General features: G+C 38.4%; 1 protein-coding gene across 1 annotated transcript in view; it reads left to right on the forward strand.

Annotated features, from left to right (window-relative positions):
• Nucleotides 1-15,591, forward strand: part of FAM102B (family with sequence similarity 102 member B) — a 72,062-nt gene extending 56,471 nt beyond the window's left edge. Inside the window, exons 6-11 of the mRNA XM_017499206.2 lie at nucleotides 1,324-1,427; nucleotides 4,925-5,020; nucleotides 5,152-5,341; nucleotides 5,437-5,564; nucleotides 6,342-6,411; nucleotides 11,539-15,591. Coding sequence (XP_017354695.1) covers nucleotides 1,324-1,427; nucleotides 4,925-5,020; nucleotides 5,152-5,341; nucleotides 5,437-5,564; nucleotides 6,342-6,411; nucleotides 11,539-11,581 — 631 coding nt within the window. The 3' untranslated portion in view covers nucleotides 11,582-15,591. The remainder of the gene's footprint in view (nucleotides 1-1,323; nucleotides 1,428-4,924; nucleotides 5,021-5,151; nucleotides 5,342-5,436; nucleotides 5,565-6,341; nucleotides 6,412-11,538) is intronic.
• The last annotated feature ends 444 nt before the right edge of the window (nucleotides 15,592-16,035 follow it).

The raw sequence follows: 16,035 nt of genomic DNA on the forward strand, positions 1-16,035 counted from the left end.
ACGGGGTTTCACCGTGTTGACCAGGATGGTCTCGATCTCTTGACCTCGTGATCCACCCGCCTTGGCCTCCCAAAGTGCTGGGATTACAGGCGTGAGCCACCGCGCCCGGCCTAGGGATGTTTTCTAATAAAAACCCCTGTGTTGAAAACACAATGGGATGACTACAATCAACAATAATTTATTGTACATTTAAAAATAACCGAAAGAGGCTGGGTGCTGTGACTCACGTTTATAATCCCAGCACTTTGAGAGGCTGAGGTAGATGGATTGCCTAAACCCAGGAGTTCGAGACCAGCCTGGAAAACATAGGGAAACCCCCCCCCATCTCTACAAAAAAAAAAATTTAAGTCTCCACTAAATGTCAGAAATAGAAAGAGCTAGGAATGGTTCTGTGTGCCTGTAGTCCCTGTTACATGGGGGCTAAGGTGGAAGGATTGCTTGAGTTGGAGAAGTGGAGGCTGCAGTGAGCCATGATTGTACCACTGCACTCCAGCCTGGGTGACAAAGCGAGACCCTGTCTCAAAATAAGTAAAAAATAAAAGAGTGTAATTGGACTGTTTGTAAGAAAGGATAAATGTTTGAGGATACCCCATTTACCCTGATGTGATTATTATGCATAGCATGCCTGTATCAAAATATCTTACGTACCCTATAAATTTATACACCTACAAAAATTTTAATTTTTTTTTATTTTAAAGAAAAAAACTGTTAGAACTTAAACTTGCCCCTCCTTGCTTCACAGCTTCCACGTGAAATAGGACCTTTGAATTAACCAATGAATAGATTCATTACTACTCCCAGAGAATCAAATCCAAAAAGCAAATCTAAACAACTGGGCCCCTCTGTAGACTCTCCCTGGGCAGGTGAACTGTTTACAGAGATGAAGGTTGGAAGGTAAAACCATGGATACCCTATTTAAGAAGTGAGTGCAGCCAGCCCGGGAGCACAGGCTCTGAACCAGAGGCACGAGGCATTCTCCTCCCAGCTTGATTCAAAGGGGCTTGGCACCGGCTTCTTTAGCTCAGAGCTGCCGTCTTGATAGTTGGAGCAACCATCCCTTGAACCTTGCTGGGTTCACACTGACAGAGTCCTCTCTTTCTAGGACTCTATGGAGACTGCCCTTTTCTTGTTATGTTAAAAAAAAAAAAAACTTGATGAATTTTTTTCAAGTTTTGAAAAGACACTTATACATTATTTGCTGATTTTTATGACTTTTACCCACCAAACAGTTTATGCTGAGGCTTACTAAGCTCACCAATCAATAACAGTATTTTGAACTTTGAGGCTCCCCCACAACTCAGGTTCGTAAATGTTTATTTACAGGCCTCCCTCCACATCAATGTCTATACCAATTGCTGGTGAATCTGAATCTTTGCAAGAAGATAGGAAAGGTGGAGAGACTCTCAAAGTGCATCTTGGAATAGCAGGTATGGATGTGTGACTTACTGGTTTTTAATTTGTGCGAGACTACTTGATGCCCTAAAAGATTCCCAAAGCCCTTCCAGATTTAAAATTGTATGGGTATTTGACTTGAAACAGGCCAATAAGAATCAGCAGTTTTAATTATGTAATTCTCGCTGTGCTTTATTTTGTCTAAAGTATTGTGCTCTAACAAATTAAAAACTAGCTGTTACAGTGATACTCCTCCCACTGTAGGCATGTACTCCCCACAGGTACAACAGAATAGTACAGGATTTTTTCCATTTTTCCCATTCCATTACCCAGCAACTTCTGCAAAGCAACGTCTGCCTCTCAGGTGTTGCTCCTCTTCCGTGAACCGCTTTCCCTTTGTCAGTGGTTCTCAAGCCCTAGAGTGCATCAGTCACCTGGAGGGCTTGTGAAAACACAGGTTGCTGGTTGCAGCAGCCAGAGTGTTTGCTTCAATAGATCTGGGTTAGAGCCTGAAGTTTTGTATTACTAAGGCATTCCCACAAGACACTGATGCTGCTAGTCCCTGACCACACCTTGAGGTCCACTTTTCCAGGCACACTGCTGGCAGCAGTCAGAATCTGCTCCAGAAGTAAAAGCTCAGTGGGGAAAATGTTAAGGTAGCAGGAGGAAAAGAACTTAGGAGCTGAGCTTCCTTCTGTCTTCAGTATTATGTGAACAGGGTGTATTGTTTGAAAGAAGGGAAAGAAAGGTGAAGTGATGTAATTAACCCTTTCACCACCTTTTAAAATATGCAAATATATGGTTTCTTATAAGTAATGGTGACTCCGAAATTTCTCGTTTTGGGATCAGTGAATCTTTTGGGAACTTGGAACCATTCCATTAGCCCCTTCTCTTCAGCATGTAAATATTCTGAATTTTTTCTCATATTGAAAAAAGAAAAACAAAAACTCCTTAGCCCTGCATCTTTATCTACTACTCTCCCTTAAGCTCCAGCAGGCTGGCGCATGTGCTCATGTGCTCTCTCTTTCCCCACTCTGCCCCAAATATATAGAGACATCTTTCTCTCTCTCTCTCTCTCTCTGTCTCTCTCTCTCTCTCTCTCTCTCTCTCTCTCTCTCTCTCTCTCATGTGTGTGTGTGTGTGTGTGTGTGTGTGTGTGTATGTAGAGGGAGAGAAAGAGATCAGCCAGAGATGATATATGCACCACACACTTTTTATAGCCCGACTTCTAGAAAGAATATACTGTCCATTTATTCTTAAACATATTAGCAATCTGGCTCCCATCATCTGCCCTCTCTTGTTGCTGTCTCCGGGTACATAGTTGTCAAATCCTGTGAACATTTTTTCTGGTCTCACCTGATGGCCAGTTATTCTTTCTTGATGCTTTCTCTTCCCTTGGCTCCTACCTCTCTGACTTTTCCTTTTTTAGCTTCTTAGAGGCTTCTTTATCTTCCTCCACCTTCTCCTTACATATTGATGTTCCACAGGGTTTGGTCCCCTCACTTACTTGAGCAGTGCTATCTATACCCTTGGCTTTATCACATAAATGTAAACATGATCGATCGTGTGATGTAAATGTGATTAAATGCTTTGCGGGAAGGTCCACTTCATACCAAATGTTACACTGAAATCCATCTGCTTATCTTTCTCCCCGGACAGACTCTTAAGTTTTTCATGGTTAGCTCTTATTTGTCTCTCTATCCCCAGCAGAAGGCCCAGGACACAGTGAACATTGAGTGACTGTTGAATAGGCATCCTCAGGTGTCTCTAATTCCATTTATCTAGGACAAGTCTCCCTACCTTTTCCTTTGGTCTTTTCTACCTCATTTTCCTGACACAAACTTCTGTTTTGTTATTGAGCTCTGCTATTCGTGCCTGTGAAACAACTCACTCTCAGCCAGATTATTATGAAAACCTTCACTCTTACACCCACTGTTTATCATGTTGTCAAAATGTTCTTCCCAAAATGTAGATCTGATCATATCACACCCTTCCTTGAAGCCACTGAATTGTTTCCTTCTTTAAACTCATAGAAGGTTCTTCAACAGGCATCTACTCATCTTTCCAGCCTCTTTTCCCTTGGTTGTTTATACCACTACCTTGTATGCCAACTTTACCAAACGATCTGCTTCCCTACAAACAAGGTGTGCTTTTCCCTATGCCTTTCCTTGCTCATCTAGCTCAGGAGTTCCCATACGTTGCCCAAGTCCTGGGGTTAACCTCCTCCATAAGGTCTTTTCCCCATTACCAGGTTGTGTCAGATGCGCTGTCCTTTGGAGCTCTTAATAACTGCTTTTTAGTGCTTGTATTTTAGTACTTGCCACATTATATAACTTTTGCTTCTACCTCTAAACCTAAGCATAAGTATTTTGTGTTACTTATTTTGTACTTCCTATACCTTATACAGTATTAGGCACTTGACTTGGTAAAATATTAATAAATATTTATTGAATGAATAAATTTTGAAAACCAGAAGATATGTGGATGACTTAAGATCTGAGCCAAACCCAGGAGTAAAGAGTTAGCGCTGCATAACTCTTGAGATTAACCAACTTTTTGAGTTCAGATTTTGCCGAACGTTTGGGTTTGGACCACTGTAGAGATGCTTGGGCCACTTACACTCTGTCCAGAAATGAGAAACCTTTGCTGAAGGACCGGGTTGCTCCAGTAGCTTCCTTGTTTTGCAGGATTTGTTGGTCCAACTGCATACAGTATCATCTATAGAATGGCTGCTATAATAGCTATGTTACTCAGTTGCTTTCCTTCTGCTTCTAAGTTAAAAACAGTTCTTGTTTCCAAATACGATTGCACCCTACGAAAAATGGTCACAGTTCTACATTCTCTGGAAGAAGCGAGTTCTAAAAATATGTAATTGGCACCTGGAATATACACATGATCAGAAACTATTAGAAATGGCTTTGACACTGCCTTTTGTACGTTTACTTTGAATCTGAATACTCAATCTCTTAAGAACTTTTATTCTCAGTGCTACATCCCATGCTGTGTTGATTTGAGCCACAGACATTGCCCAAATTATAGCCTAGCACTAGCAACACTAACATTAAACTAATAGAGTACTCTTTAGCTTGCTGTTGTGATAGATTTTTAAGGAAGCAGGATTTCCTTAGAAACCACACTAAAACTTACCAATTTTGTGAACATTTATAAAAATACACCCAAGTCATTTTTATTAGAGAAATACTAAACACTAAAACTGTAGCAGTTTTAAGATAGAATGCTGTCAAATGTTTTGAAAAATAGGAGTTTATTGCATGGACTGAACTAATAAAGGACTGAAATAATTTTTTAATGTTATGAAAAATATTCTTCAGTGAACTAAGGTATTTAAATACTTCGTATTTCTTGCAATAGAGTTATTTCCATTGTACTGACTTATAAGGATGTCTCTCATTTTGTAACTTATTTTTTTGATAATGAACTTGGCAGAGTTTATAAAGTCTGCAGATTAGAATACAAAGTGGCCATTAATCGTTTGGCAATAAGGATGACATCATATTATGACATATTACAGATCTTTCAGCAAAGAGTGCCTCTGTTCCAGATGAACTTGGTGCCTGTGGACATTCTAGAACATCAAGCTATGCAAGCCAGCAGTCAAAAGTATCAGGTAGAGGCTAACAAAGAAGTTGAATTCCTTATTGTTCCAATGGGACTTGAAATTGCTGTAGTGTGGGAGAAGGATGTCAGATCATAGTGTGTTTGATATAGTATTATATCCAAGGTGATTTTCTCTGACAGGGTATAGCACATGTCACTCCCGGTCATCTAGTTTCTCTGAGCTCTGCCACAGAAGAAATACCTCAGTGGGAAGCACATCAACAGGAGTTGAAAGTATTCTAGAGCCATGTGATGAAATTGAGCAGAAAATCCCTGAGCCAAATCTTGATGCAGCTGATAAAGAAGAGACAACTTTGGAAAAACTCAACAGGTATCCTTTTAGTTTAAAGAATAAATTTTAATGTTAAAAAAACTTTTGTTTTCATAACATAACAAAAAGGAAAAAAATTGTAATTCTTTTCAAAGATGCCCAGTGAAACAAGATTCTGTAGAATCTCAGCTGAAGCGAGTTGATGACACCAGGGTGGATGCAGATGATATTGTGGAGAAAATATTACAAAGTCAAGACTTCAGCCTAGATTCCAGTGCAGAAGGTATGTAGATAACTGTTAAGCATAGATTCTTATCATCCAGGTTTTTGTAATCCATGTAATCAGCAGTAAAGAGGCTCAGAACATCATGATACTGACTGTTGCACATTTGTATAGTAAATTTCATGCCCATAAAAATATCAGGGTAACTTTATAGCTCACTTATTAATGAAAATGAATATTGAATTTAGAAAAAGAAATTTTAGTTAAAAGTGATTAATTTTAAAGAAAGCATTTGTTGTGTTTTTAATTATGCCCCAATGTCTACAAGGTTCATATACTTAAAATAGGTATCAACATCTGCTTTTGTTTTAAGTACTTTAAGCCACTGTTGTAATTTGGAGGCGGTCTTGGAATAGTAGTGGATAATAGAATCCTTCATGCTCTCCTTCGACTTTTCACTGAAACTGAAAATTTGTATGCCACCAGTTTGAAAGGTATAATTACTCATGTTGGTGTGAATAGAAAGCACTCTACAATTGACTTATTTTCATTAGGTAGCTGGGTGTAAAGAGAAATAATTAAACCTTACTTGGAAATTTGTAGGAAGAGCTATCTCCATGACTCAGTTAAAAGAAAAAGAGCTTTAGAAAAGTTGGTGAGAAATAACCTTTAGAGTATCTTTTAAATTGCCTAATTTAAAACATGTATGTAACTTTGGTTTTTAAGTTATTTCTCTAATAAACTGAATTGTAAAATATGAATTATTATAATATCAATACTATTTGACAATAGTCTAATAATTGTACATGTAACAAACATTTTAAATGTGTATTGCAGAAGAAGGACTAAGGTTATTTGTGGGTCCTGGGGGAAGTACAACCTTTGGCAGTCATCATCTTCCAAATAGGTAAGTAATACAAATAGTGTCTTATTAAAATATAGACTATTTTTTTTTTAATCATGAGAATGATGGTCACAAAGTTTGAATTAGGCTGAAGCTAGGAAACACAAATATTAGTAGTTACATGAGAAGAGTTACAGCTCTTAGTGTAGCCCTCAGTTTTCTTTATTCTGGATATGTTTGACATTTATTTTATAAGTTTTTAACTTCCTTAGAAGTATTTTTAAATGTATTAGTCAAGGACCAGTATACCATTGGGAAAGTGGCAACATAAAGGGACGTTTAGAAAAGGGTCCTTAGTCTTTTAAAACATTAATTTTTTATTAATTTATTTTATAGAGACAGGGCTGTTGTCCAGGCTGGAGTGCAGTGGTGCAATCATAGATAATTATAGCCTCAAACTCCTGAGCTCAAGTGATCCTCTCGCCTTAGCCTTTTGAGTACCTAGGACCACAGTCACATGCCACTGTGCGTGGTTAATCTGATATTTTAGGAAGAGAAAAGCAAAAATTACATTTTTCAGTCAGTGGTCTATCTTTTCTGAGCAGTTACACAACCACTGAGCAACTTAAGCTGCCATTAACCTTTCTTGTACTCTCCTTTTCTCACCCACCAGAGTCTGCCATACATATTGAGAAAAATTCTGAAAACCAAATATCATTTTGCTAGTTACTCAGATGCAGATGAAGAAAAGTCACCTGCCAAACTTACCACTGATTATCAGCACTGCAGCGGGTAGTAGTGAGCACAGACACTGAGCACAGTGTAGGAATTTTGATCACTCCCTTGCTCCTTACAACCTGCTCCCCACACTTCTGTGCACCCCTAATTCTATTCCATGTCATATTTATGTAGAGTCCCTGCACAACTATAGAGTGAGTTACAGTTGCAGGGGTAAGGAGCCCCTTGGACCAAGACAATTATTTTATTCTCTTGTGCTCAAAACCCAAAAGAATTTTGCATTCATTTATTTTACTAATACTCATTTTAATGAGTACCTCCTATTTGTCCGCACATTGCAGGGCTCAAAAATAGACTAACAGCAAAAACTTATATCAACAGCTAACTACAAGCAGGATACCATGGGTAGGTAAGAGAGCGACATATAAAGCTGCTTTCAGGGAGTAATGTGAAAAAGGATTTACAGACGATGTAACACTATCTAAACCTTTCATTGACTTATCTGCTCATTAAATTTAGTAACTGTTTCTTTGGCCAGTTTGTGGGTAAGAATGCAAGTAGAAAAGACCCAGCTCTTACCCTCTGCTGGTTTACGATCTAGCACATGGGGCTGGCAGGCTATAGCACGCAGGCCAAATTGACCCACTGCCTGTTTTTATAAAGTTTCATTGGAACACAACCATGCCTGTTTATATGGTTTATGGCTGCTTTGACACTACAATAGCAGAACTGAGTGGTACAGTAGAGACTCTGTGGCCCACAAAGCCTAAAATTTTTACTATCTGACTCTTTCTTACAGATGAAATGGACAAACTAAAAATCATAACATTATAATAAATACTGTAACAGAAGTAGAGGGAATTTTGAGAGAACAGAGACAGGACAGAGCCTCAGAGTTCACACTTGAAGAGAGACCTTGTAATAATAAAAAATTAAGTGGGGGGCTTAAAAGGTGAATATGACGAAGACAAATACTCCTGGTGATGGGAACAAATAGAATGAGTTTATAAATATAGTAATTATAATATGCAATTATATCATTAAAAAATATAGTAACTATAGGTAGCATTGAGCATTTATTAGTTATGTGCCAGGCATAGGCCCATATATATTTTTTTATTCAATTCTTGTATCTCTTTAAGTGCTCACAACATACTATAATTAGTTTGGTATTTTTTTAATGGAAACAAAGATACAAAGAAGTAATTTGAGGTCGGACACAGTGGCTCACGCCTGTAATCCCAGCACTTTGAGAGGCCAAGGTGGGTGGATCACCTTAGGTCAGGAGTTCAAGACCAGCCTGGCCAACATGGCAAAGCCCCATCTCTACTAAAAATACAAAAATTAGCCAGGTATGGTGATGGGCGCCTGAAATCCCAGCTACTCAAGAGGCTGAGGCAAGAGAATGACTTGAACCCGGGAGGCAGAGCTGCAGTGAGCCTAGATCACGCCATTGCACTCCAACCTGGGTGACAGAATAAGACTGTCTTAAAAAAAAAAAAAAAGAAGTAATTTGCCCATGGCCTTAAAACCAGTAAGTGGTAAAACCAAGATGAAAACTCATATCTCTTTGAGTTCAAATCCCGTTGTACTTAAACACTATATCTTACTGACTTATTAATCATTATAACATACTTCAGAATTTCCAATAAACAGGTTCTTCTGAGGAGAGGGGGTTGTGAAAGGGTATTTAGGGGCATGAGGTTGGCATGCATCTCTGAGCCAGGAAGTAAAGGGCCTCACTTGCCATAACAAAGTTTATTCTTCTCGTTCACAGTGGGAAGCCATTGGCTGTCCTTGCAGGGAAGTGACTTATCAGATTGGCATTTTAGAAAAATACCTAGCCATAATTTGAAGGGTAGATCAGAGCAAAGAGAGACCAGTAGCAGGGGCAACCACATAGAAATGAAACATTTATGAAGACAGTGGTAGAATGATGCAGGGAGCATGTGTTTTTGAGTTAGGGACTTGGGTTCACATCCTAGCCAGACCACTTTTGGGGCCTGAGTGAATGACTTAACTTCAATAGAACTTTAGCTACCTCTGCTGAAAAGTAGGAATAACCACGCCTATCTCATGGGGTAATTTTAAAGGATAAATGACATAATATACTCAGTAAGCCCTGGCTTTATTAATTTAGGTAAAGGAATGGCAAAAAATATAGTTCCAACCAAATGANGGTCTCATTCTGTCACCCAGGCTGGAGTGCAGTGGTGCAATCTCGGCTCACACAGCCTTCAACTCTGGGCTCGGCCTGCTGAGTAGCTAGGACTACAGGCATGCACCACCATGCCCAGCATTCATTGATTCATTCATTCATTCATTTATTTGTAGAGACAGAGTCTCGCTGTGTTGCCCAGGCCTCAAGTGATCCTCCTACCACAGCCTCTCAAAGTGCTGGGAGTATAGGCATGAGCCATTGTGCCAAGCCTTCAACCAAAAGGAATTTAAATAGTAAATGTTCAAAACCATGGGCTGTCTTATCAGACTGCCTGGGGTCAAGTCCTAGCTCTTCCACTATTGATTGATATTATTAACCTCTGTGAGTCTGTTTCCTTGCCTATAAAATGTGAGTGATAAATATGATACCAAACTCATGGGATGTAAGATTAAATTAGATGACTAATGTAAAGCTTTTTGGTTTTTGTTTTTGAAAGACAGGGTCTCCCTCTGTTGCCCAGGCTGGGGTGCAGTGATGTGATCATAGCTCTTCATGCAATCAAGGAGGATCACTTCAGTGCAGCCTCCAGTTCCTGCACTCAAACGATCCTCCTGCCTCAGCCTCCTGAGTAGCTAGGACTACAGGTGTGAGCCACCATGGCCAGCTTTCTTTTTTTAACTTTCTGGGGAGACGAGGTCTTGCTGTGTTGCCCAGGAGACAGCCTGGCCCACCCGGGTTTTCTTCCTGGGACCTGCATGCACCTGCCTGCTTGCCTTTAGGGACATTAAATTTTTTCTGACAAGAAGTCTGCCTGTATTTTTATTTTATTCTTCTGTATGTGATTTATCTCTGGCTGCTTTTAAGATTTTCTCTTTATTACTGATTTTTATCAGTTTGGCTATGATATCCCTTGATATGTTCTTCCTTGTGTTTATTCTGCTTGAGGTTCATTGAGCCTTTTGGATCTATGGGTTTACAGTTTTCATCAAATTTGGAATTCTCCAGCTAGTATTTTCCCCAGCCCCTCCTTCTGTTATTCTGATCTACAAATTCTAGTCCCCAGACCCTCTGAGCTTTGACCTCTGGCCCCTCTACTCAGAGAGACCAGCAGGCTTCCTCTCTGCACTGCAGGCTCAGAAGATCCTGAAGGAGACTGCTTCAGGCAGCATGCTGGGGCAGCTGTCAGGCTTTCTTCATTTATTTTTTTTTCTTGGGACCACAGTCCTGCACTGCCTGTTGTCTAGTATGTGCAAACTGGTTTCATTTATTCTATCCAGTTTTTTAATTGTTTAAGGCAAGAGGGAAAGTCTGGTTCCTGTTATTTCATCATGGCCAGAAGCAGAACATATTTAAAAGAGCCTGTAAAAGCCAGTGCGTCATGCTGCCCACCATGGTTACTTCACAGTCTGATTTTCTGTACATATGAATGGATGTTCACTGGTATTCTGTTGAGGAAGTTCCTATTTCTTCTGTAGAATGAATCTGTGAGAACAGGAGTTTCTGAGCAATCAACTGAGAGGTCCAGCGAAGACTGTGGTGGGCTAGTAATCACTACCTTCTGTTGTTTAGAATTTCCTCTTAAAATGTCATTAAGGGAAGACACTAGTCATGGTGGTTGCTTTTGGACTTACTAAACTCAGGCACACTCAGGGTGAAATGACAAATAGTACGGTATACCCTGACATCTTGACAAATTGGGAAATGGGTACTTGGTGATAACTTTAGGCAGTAGTGGGCCAGGCATGGAGGCTCATGCCTGTAATCCAGCACTTTGAAAGGCTGAGTTAGGAGGATTGCCTGAGCCCAGGAGTTCTGGTTGCAGTGAGCTTCGATCATGCCACTGCACTTCCGTCTCGGCAGCAGAATGAGACCCTATCATGAAAACGCCAAAATATTATGACAGCTGAAAACTGTCATCATTAACTAAGTGCAAGTCCTGACGCACTGCCAGGGTCAACATAGACTTTTGGATGAGACTGATTTTAGAATGAATAGATAAATATGTTCGAAGAACATTTCTTGCCACCAGTTGTTGATAGGTCAGGAATTGGGGAATTCTACTAGATTATTGTGGGAATAAGTGTGAGAGAATCAGGATCAAGGCTAATCCAATGTATTAAACATTTAATATTCCACACATTTTCTATCTGTGATACCTTTAAACCTTGCGGAAAGCAAATCTAGTAGAAAAATACCCAGTGCCCCATCTTTCCAGGGCAAGGTTACTTGGAACAGTTTTAAACACTACGGCTCATAATTTTAAAGTTTTTTTTTTTCCCCTGCTGTTTTAGGGTGGGGTCTGGAGCTTATGAACAAGTTGTGATCAAACGCTAGAAGTCAAGCCGGTGAAAACATTTCCCTGTGGATTTAAGATGTAAGTAGTTGATGTATCAAGGCATTTTATTCAAGCACTTAATAGAAAATGAACCTCAGCTCTCAAGAAGAAAGCCACTGCTGATTTCTTCTCTGGAAGGACCCACCGCCATCCTGTACCAGCCACCAAAGGGGAACATTTGCATGGCAGTCTCCAGGCACTGTGCTGCTGTGTGCCTTGGAAGCACCAGGCTTCTGTGGTCACTGCACTTGATAATGAACAGCCTGCTTTTTCTTTCAGAACACCCCAGTGGAGAAAACAGCATTATAAACACATCAAAGTATAATTTTAGGATTCAAATGTAAAAATCTGTGATAAAGGTGCTCAATAGGTTTGGGCTTATTTGGGTTTTTTTAGTTTTATGTTTGAGAGACAGTATATGAATATAACTTAAACCCTATAGATTTTGTCAAGATAGTTATAATTCCTGTTCAGGAAATTTTCCCTATTATACTACCTACCGCATTGTATAAAGCATGGGTGTTCATGCTTTGGGAAAATGTTAGACTACAATTTAAACATGTAAAGTGCTTATTCATAATTCTAAATGTACCTGTCATAAATGAAATGATAAGTGCATTTAAGTCTGAGAAGTGAATGGATGTAATGCCGTTATTATGCAGTATATATTGTCAGTTGTCATTAATATTAGATGAGCTGCAGAACCATCCCCCAAGCACTACGTAAAAGATTCAAAATAAGTTTAACACTCACTGTGTTGGGCCACCATAGGCACCCTAACAGAAGAGCTATCTTAACTCACTGAAGTTTAAGATCTGCTGGTTTCAGGAGTCAAAATATAGAAAAAGAGGAAAATTGTGATATGGTCAGAAACAGGGAAGCCTTTTCTATGTAAGTTCAGACTTACCTGAGGCTGACAGTTTTCCGAAGTGGTGGTGGGTAGCAGCATGATAGCTGCTTGCCGTGACTGATGCGGACTGGCAGGTTTCCATTTCGTAGGTACTGTTTTCTTCTCTACTGTGTCAAAAGTGAGTTGTTTTGAGGCAAGAGTAGAATATAACATACATCAAATATAGCTTTTAAAATAAGAATACCTGGTCTGGATCCAGTTGAGCAGCACAGCAGATAAACTTTAGAGTTTTTCTGTTCTTACATGACAGTTTCCATGTGGAAAGATCTAAACTTTCTTGGAATCATTATTAGTGAAGAAAAATATATAATCTGTATAACCAGTAATTCTCCAATTCTTACTTTCAAAATCATATACAAGAAAGGTAATATGTTAGAATAGAATGACTTTGGTCTAGGTGTTTTCACATTGTCAAAATAAGGTGGAAATTATATTATTTTAATATACAAATTTAGAGGTTTGGAAAATTTTGAATAATCTTAGGACCTTTGTTGCTGTTTTTTATATTTCGAGGATTGAGTATTCTGCATTAATCCAATACTATTTTATATATATATATATTTTATTGTGTTTTAGGTTTTGGGGGGTACATGTGAAGAACATGCAGGATTGTTGTATAGGTACATACATGGCAATGTGGTTTGCTGCCTTCCTCCCATCACCTATATCTTGCATTTAACAAAGAGATACTGGAAGTTTTTAAAAGATGATACCCTGTTTTATATTTTGAATGTAGAGAGACTCTGAGAGAGACAGTTTTCTGAATTATTATACTTTTTATTTTTTAAGATTTATTTTTAAGAGTAAAACATTGACCTGAACATTTTAGCCTAACCAAGGGACTTCAGTGGTAAAGCCTTGCTTTCTGCCTTCACGTGAACTAATACATTCATTATATATTATGGGAAAAATCAAAGAAAGTTTTTTTATAGAGCTATGAAGATATTATTTAGAGAGATATTTATGACATTTCTTAAAACATATTTTTCTATTTTCAAAATATTATTTCTAGGCTATATTTTTATTGGTGCTGTGCAAATGATTTTGCAGTTTTGAAATGATAAAACTAGATTGTAAGTGGGGTTCAGTGAGGACATTCATCAGACATATAAGAGGTGCTATAATCAGGGCAATGCCCATCTTACTTACTCTTGGCTGCCCTTGGTCCAACACCTCTGTATACAAGACTGCTTCTCAGTATTTAAAATGGTACAGAATTCTTTTTTAAAAGTAGAGAGACTTTTGAAAAGCTTAAAATCATGCCTTTATAATCTTAGCAGCCATCAGATATATCTTGATTTATGTAGTAGTAAATATAACAAATATTTTAGTAAATAGAAACATTTATTAGGAACAAAAAGGAACTAATGTCCATGTCTTCTGTAGTCAGTGAAAGTCTGGATTCATTTCATCCTATTTTGTGTTCCATTGGCACGCTTTGTATTCAGATTTCAGGGCAGTCCTTTCAAAATACTTGCTAAGGGTTGCCTAAGTGTCTGCCTATTTTCTAATTTTCCTTTTCTTGGAGCATGTATTGTTAACATCTTAACCATGTAGCTGTTGAATAAATCTGTTTATTAAATACCAAGTCCACCTCTTTTTATGTTTTGAGTTTAGAAAATTTGACTTGAAAATTTAGATTATTAATAAATTGATTTTTAAATATTAAATTTCAAATCACCCAGTGTTGGAGAATTTGCAGATGTATACAATACTTTTTCTAATTCTATCCTAGAGAAAAAAACTAAACTCCTCCACTCCACCACCTCATTCCAGCATGACACTATCAGAATAATAGCCTAACTCTAGATGCTTTTTTTCTTTTTTAATTTTTTTTTTTTCCTTTTTCAAGAGAGACAGGGTCTTGCTGGGTCACCTGGGCTGGAATGCAGTGGCTCAATCATTGCTCACTACAGCCTCCAACTCCCAGGCTCAAACAATCCTCCCACTTTGGCCTCCCAAAGTGCTAGGATTACAGGCAGGAGCCACTGTGCCCAGCCTGGTTTCTTTTGTAAATGCTTTTTTTACTAAACTGTGAGCCACAGTGTTTGAACACTTAGCTAATTTGTTGCTAGAAGAGAGAAAAAGAAAAATCTCCAACTAGCCTCCGGACAAAATATACTCAAATTCAAACAGCAGTTTTAATAAACTAAAACATACAGATGTAATTTTAGACTTTCAGATTTCCATGCCAGCTAGAACACTTTGCAAGCTGAAGCTGACATTACTATTAAATACTTCATTTAAGTACATACTCGGAAGTGTCAGGCTTCCTATAGCAACACTCTGAGAGACAGACTGGGCTCATATGATGGGGTTGCATTTTATTTTCTTAACAGGTCTTTAAATTGGACAGTTCTGAAATTATGTTTGGTCAGTTCTAGATGGTACATCATGTGAATTACAATCAAGTACTGTAGCTGAAATTGTGTTATGCCACTACTCATATGTTGTCTTAGGTACTATGCATAATGTTAATAGCTGAGATGTTAAAGAGTTTGAAGTTTAAAATATGAAAGATGAATATACCAATATTAATCCTATGTTAAGATGCTCTGGAAATAAAGTCCTTATTCCCTTACATGTGCGATTTTTGTAAGATAATGTATACACAGTATATTTTAAATGTTTGTGTGGGTGGTCTGTGTAGTTACTCCCCTTACAACAAAGCTGACAAAATTTTTAATTTACATAGACAATGTATTCTGTATTTTCAATGTTCATCTTATGTATATAGCAAAGAAATTATCTTACTGATATGCATTGACCAAATCCCATAGAAGAAAGACATTTAGTTACATCTCATCTGGGGCTCCTCTTCGTCTCATGTGTTTGATTTTTTGGAAAGTGATACAGTGTGTGGGTAACCATGCAAATATTTATGAATAACTTTATTGAAGTGACTCCATCAATATTGTTCTAATACTTGGAGAATGACCTTCATATTTATATATTATATTTCTTTGTTTCAACTATACAGTCATAATCCAGGAAATGTTTCCTTTTTTTTTTTTTACAAAAACTAATTTTTTATTTGTAAAATGTTTGTAATAATGTAAAGGTGAACATGTTCAATAAAAATCATATATTAAAAGTTTAGATGTTCTTTATATTTTAAAATATCAGTTAAGATTCCATCAGAAAATTGTGCCAACGTAAGAAAACAGAAGTGAAAGGAACAAAATAGCTTATCCCTGAGGGTTTATTACCAGGGAGCATAGGACGGATTTGAACGCCTCCAGTGGCAGACTTCTCTATGAGCCCTCGGGAAGCTCATCCAGTGGCATGGAACTGGGCTTTGGGTGAGACAAACCTGAGTCTGAATACAAACGCCCCTCTGTACCTGGCCTCAAACTTCTGAGCTCAAGTGATCCTCCCACCTTGGCCTCCCGAAGTGCTGGGATAACAGGTGTGGGCCCATGCACCTGGCCTGAACCTGTTTTCTAATCTAGGATGGACATAATGCCAACACTCTGTTGGATTGTGATGAAAGACGTGGGCCTTACTGTTAAGAGTATGCTACTTTCTAGGCACTCCGTGGTC

This window comes from Cebus imitator, unplaced genomic scaffold, assembly GCF_001604975.1.
Source record: "Cebus imitator isolate Cc_AM_T3 unplaced genomic scaffold, Cebus_imitator-1.0 Scaffold256, whole genome shotgun sequence".
Classification (NCBI taxonomy): Eukaryota; Metazoa; Chordata; class Mammalia; order Primates; family Cebidae; genus Cebus; species Cebus imitator.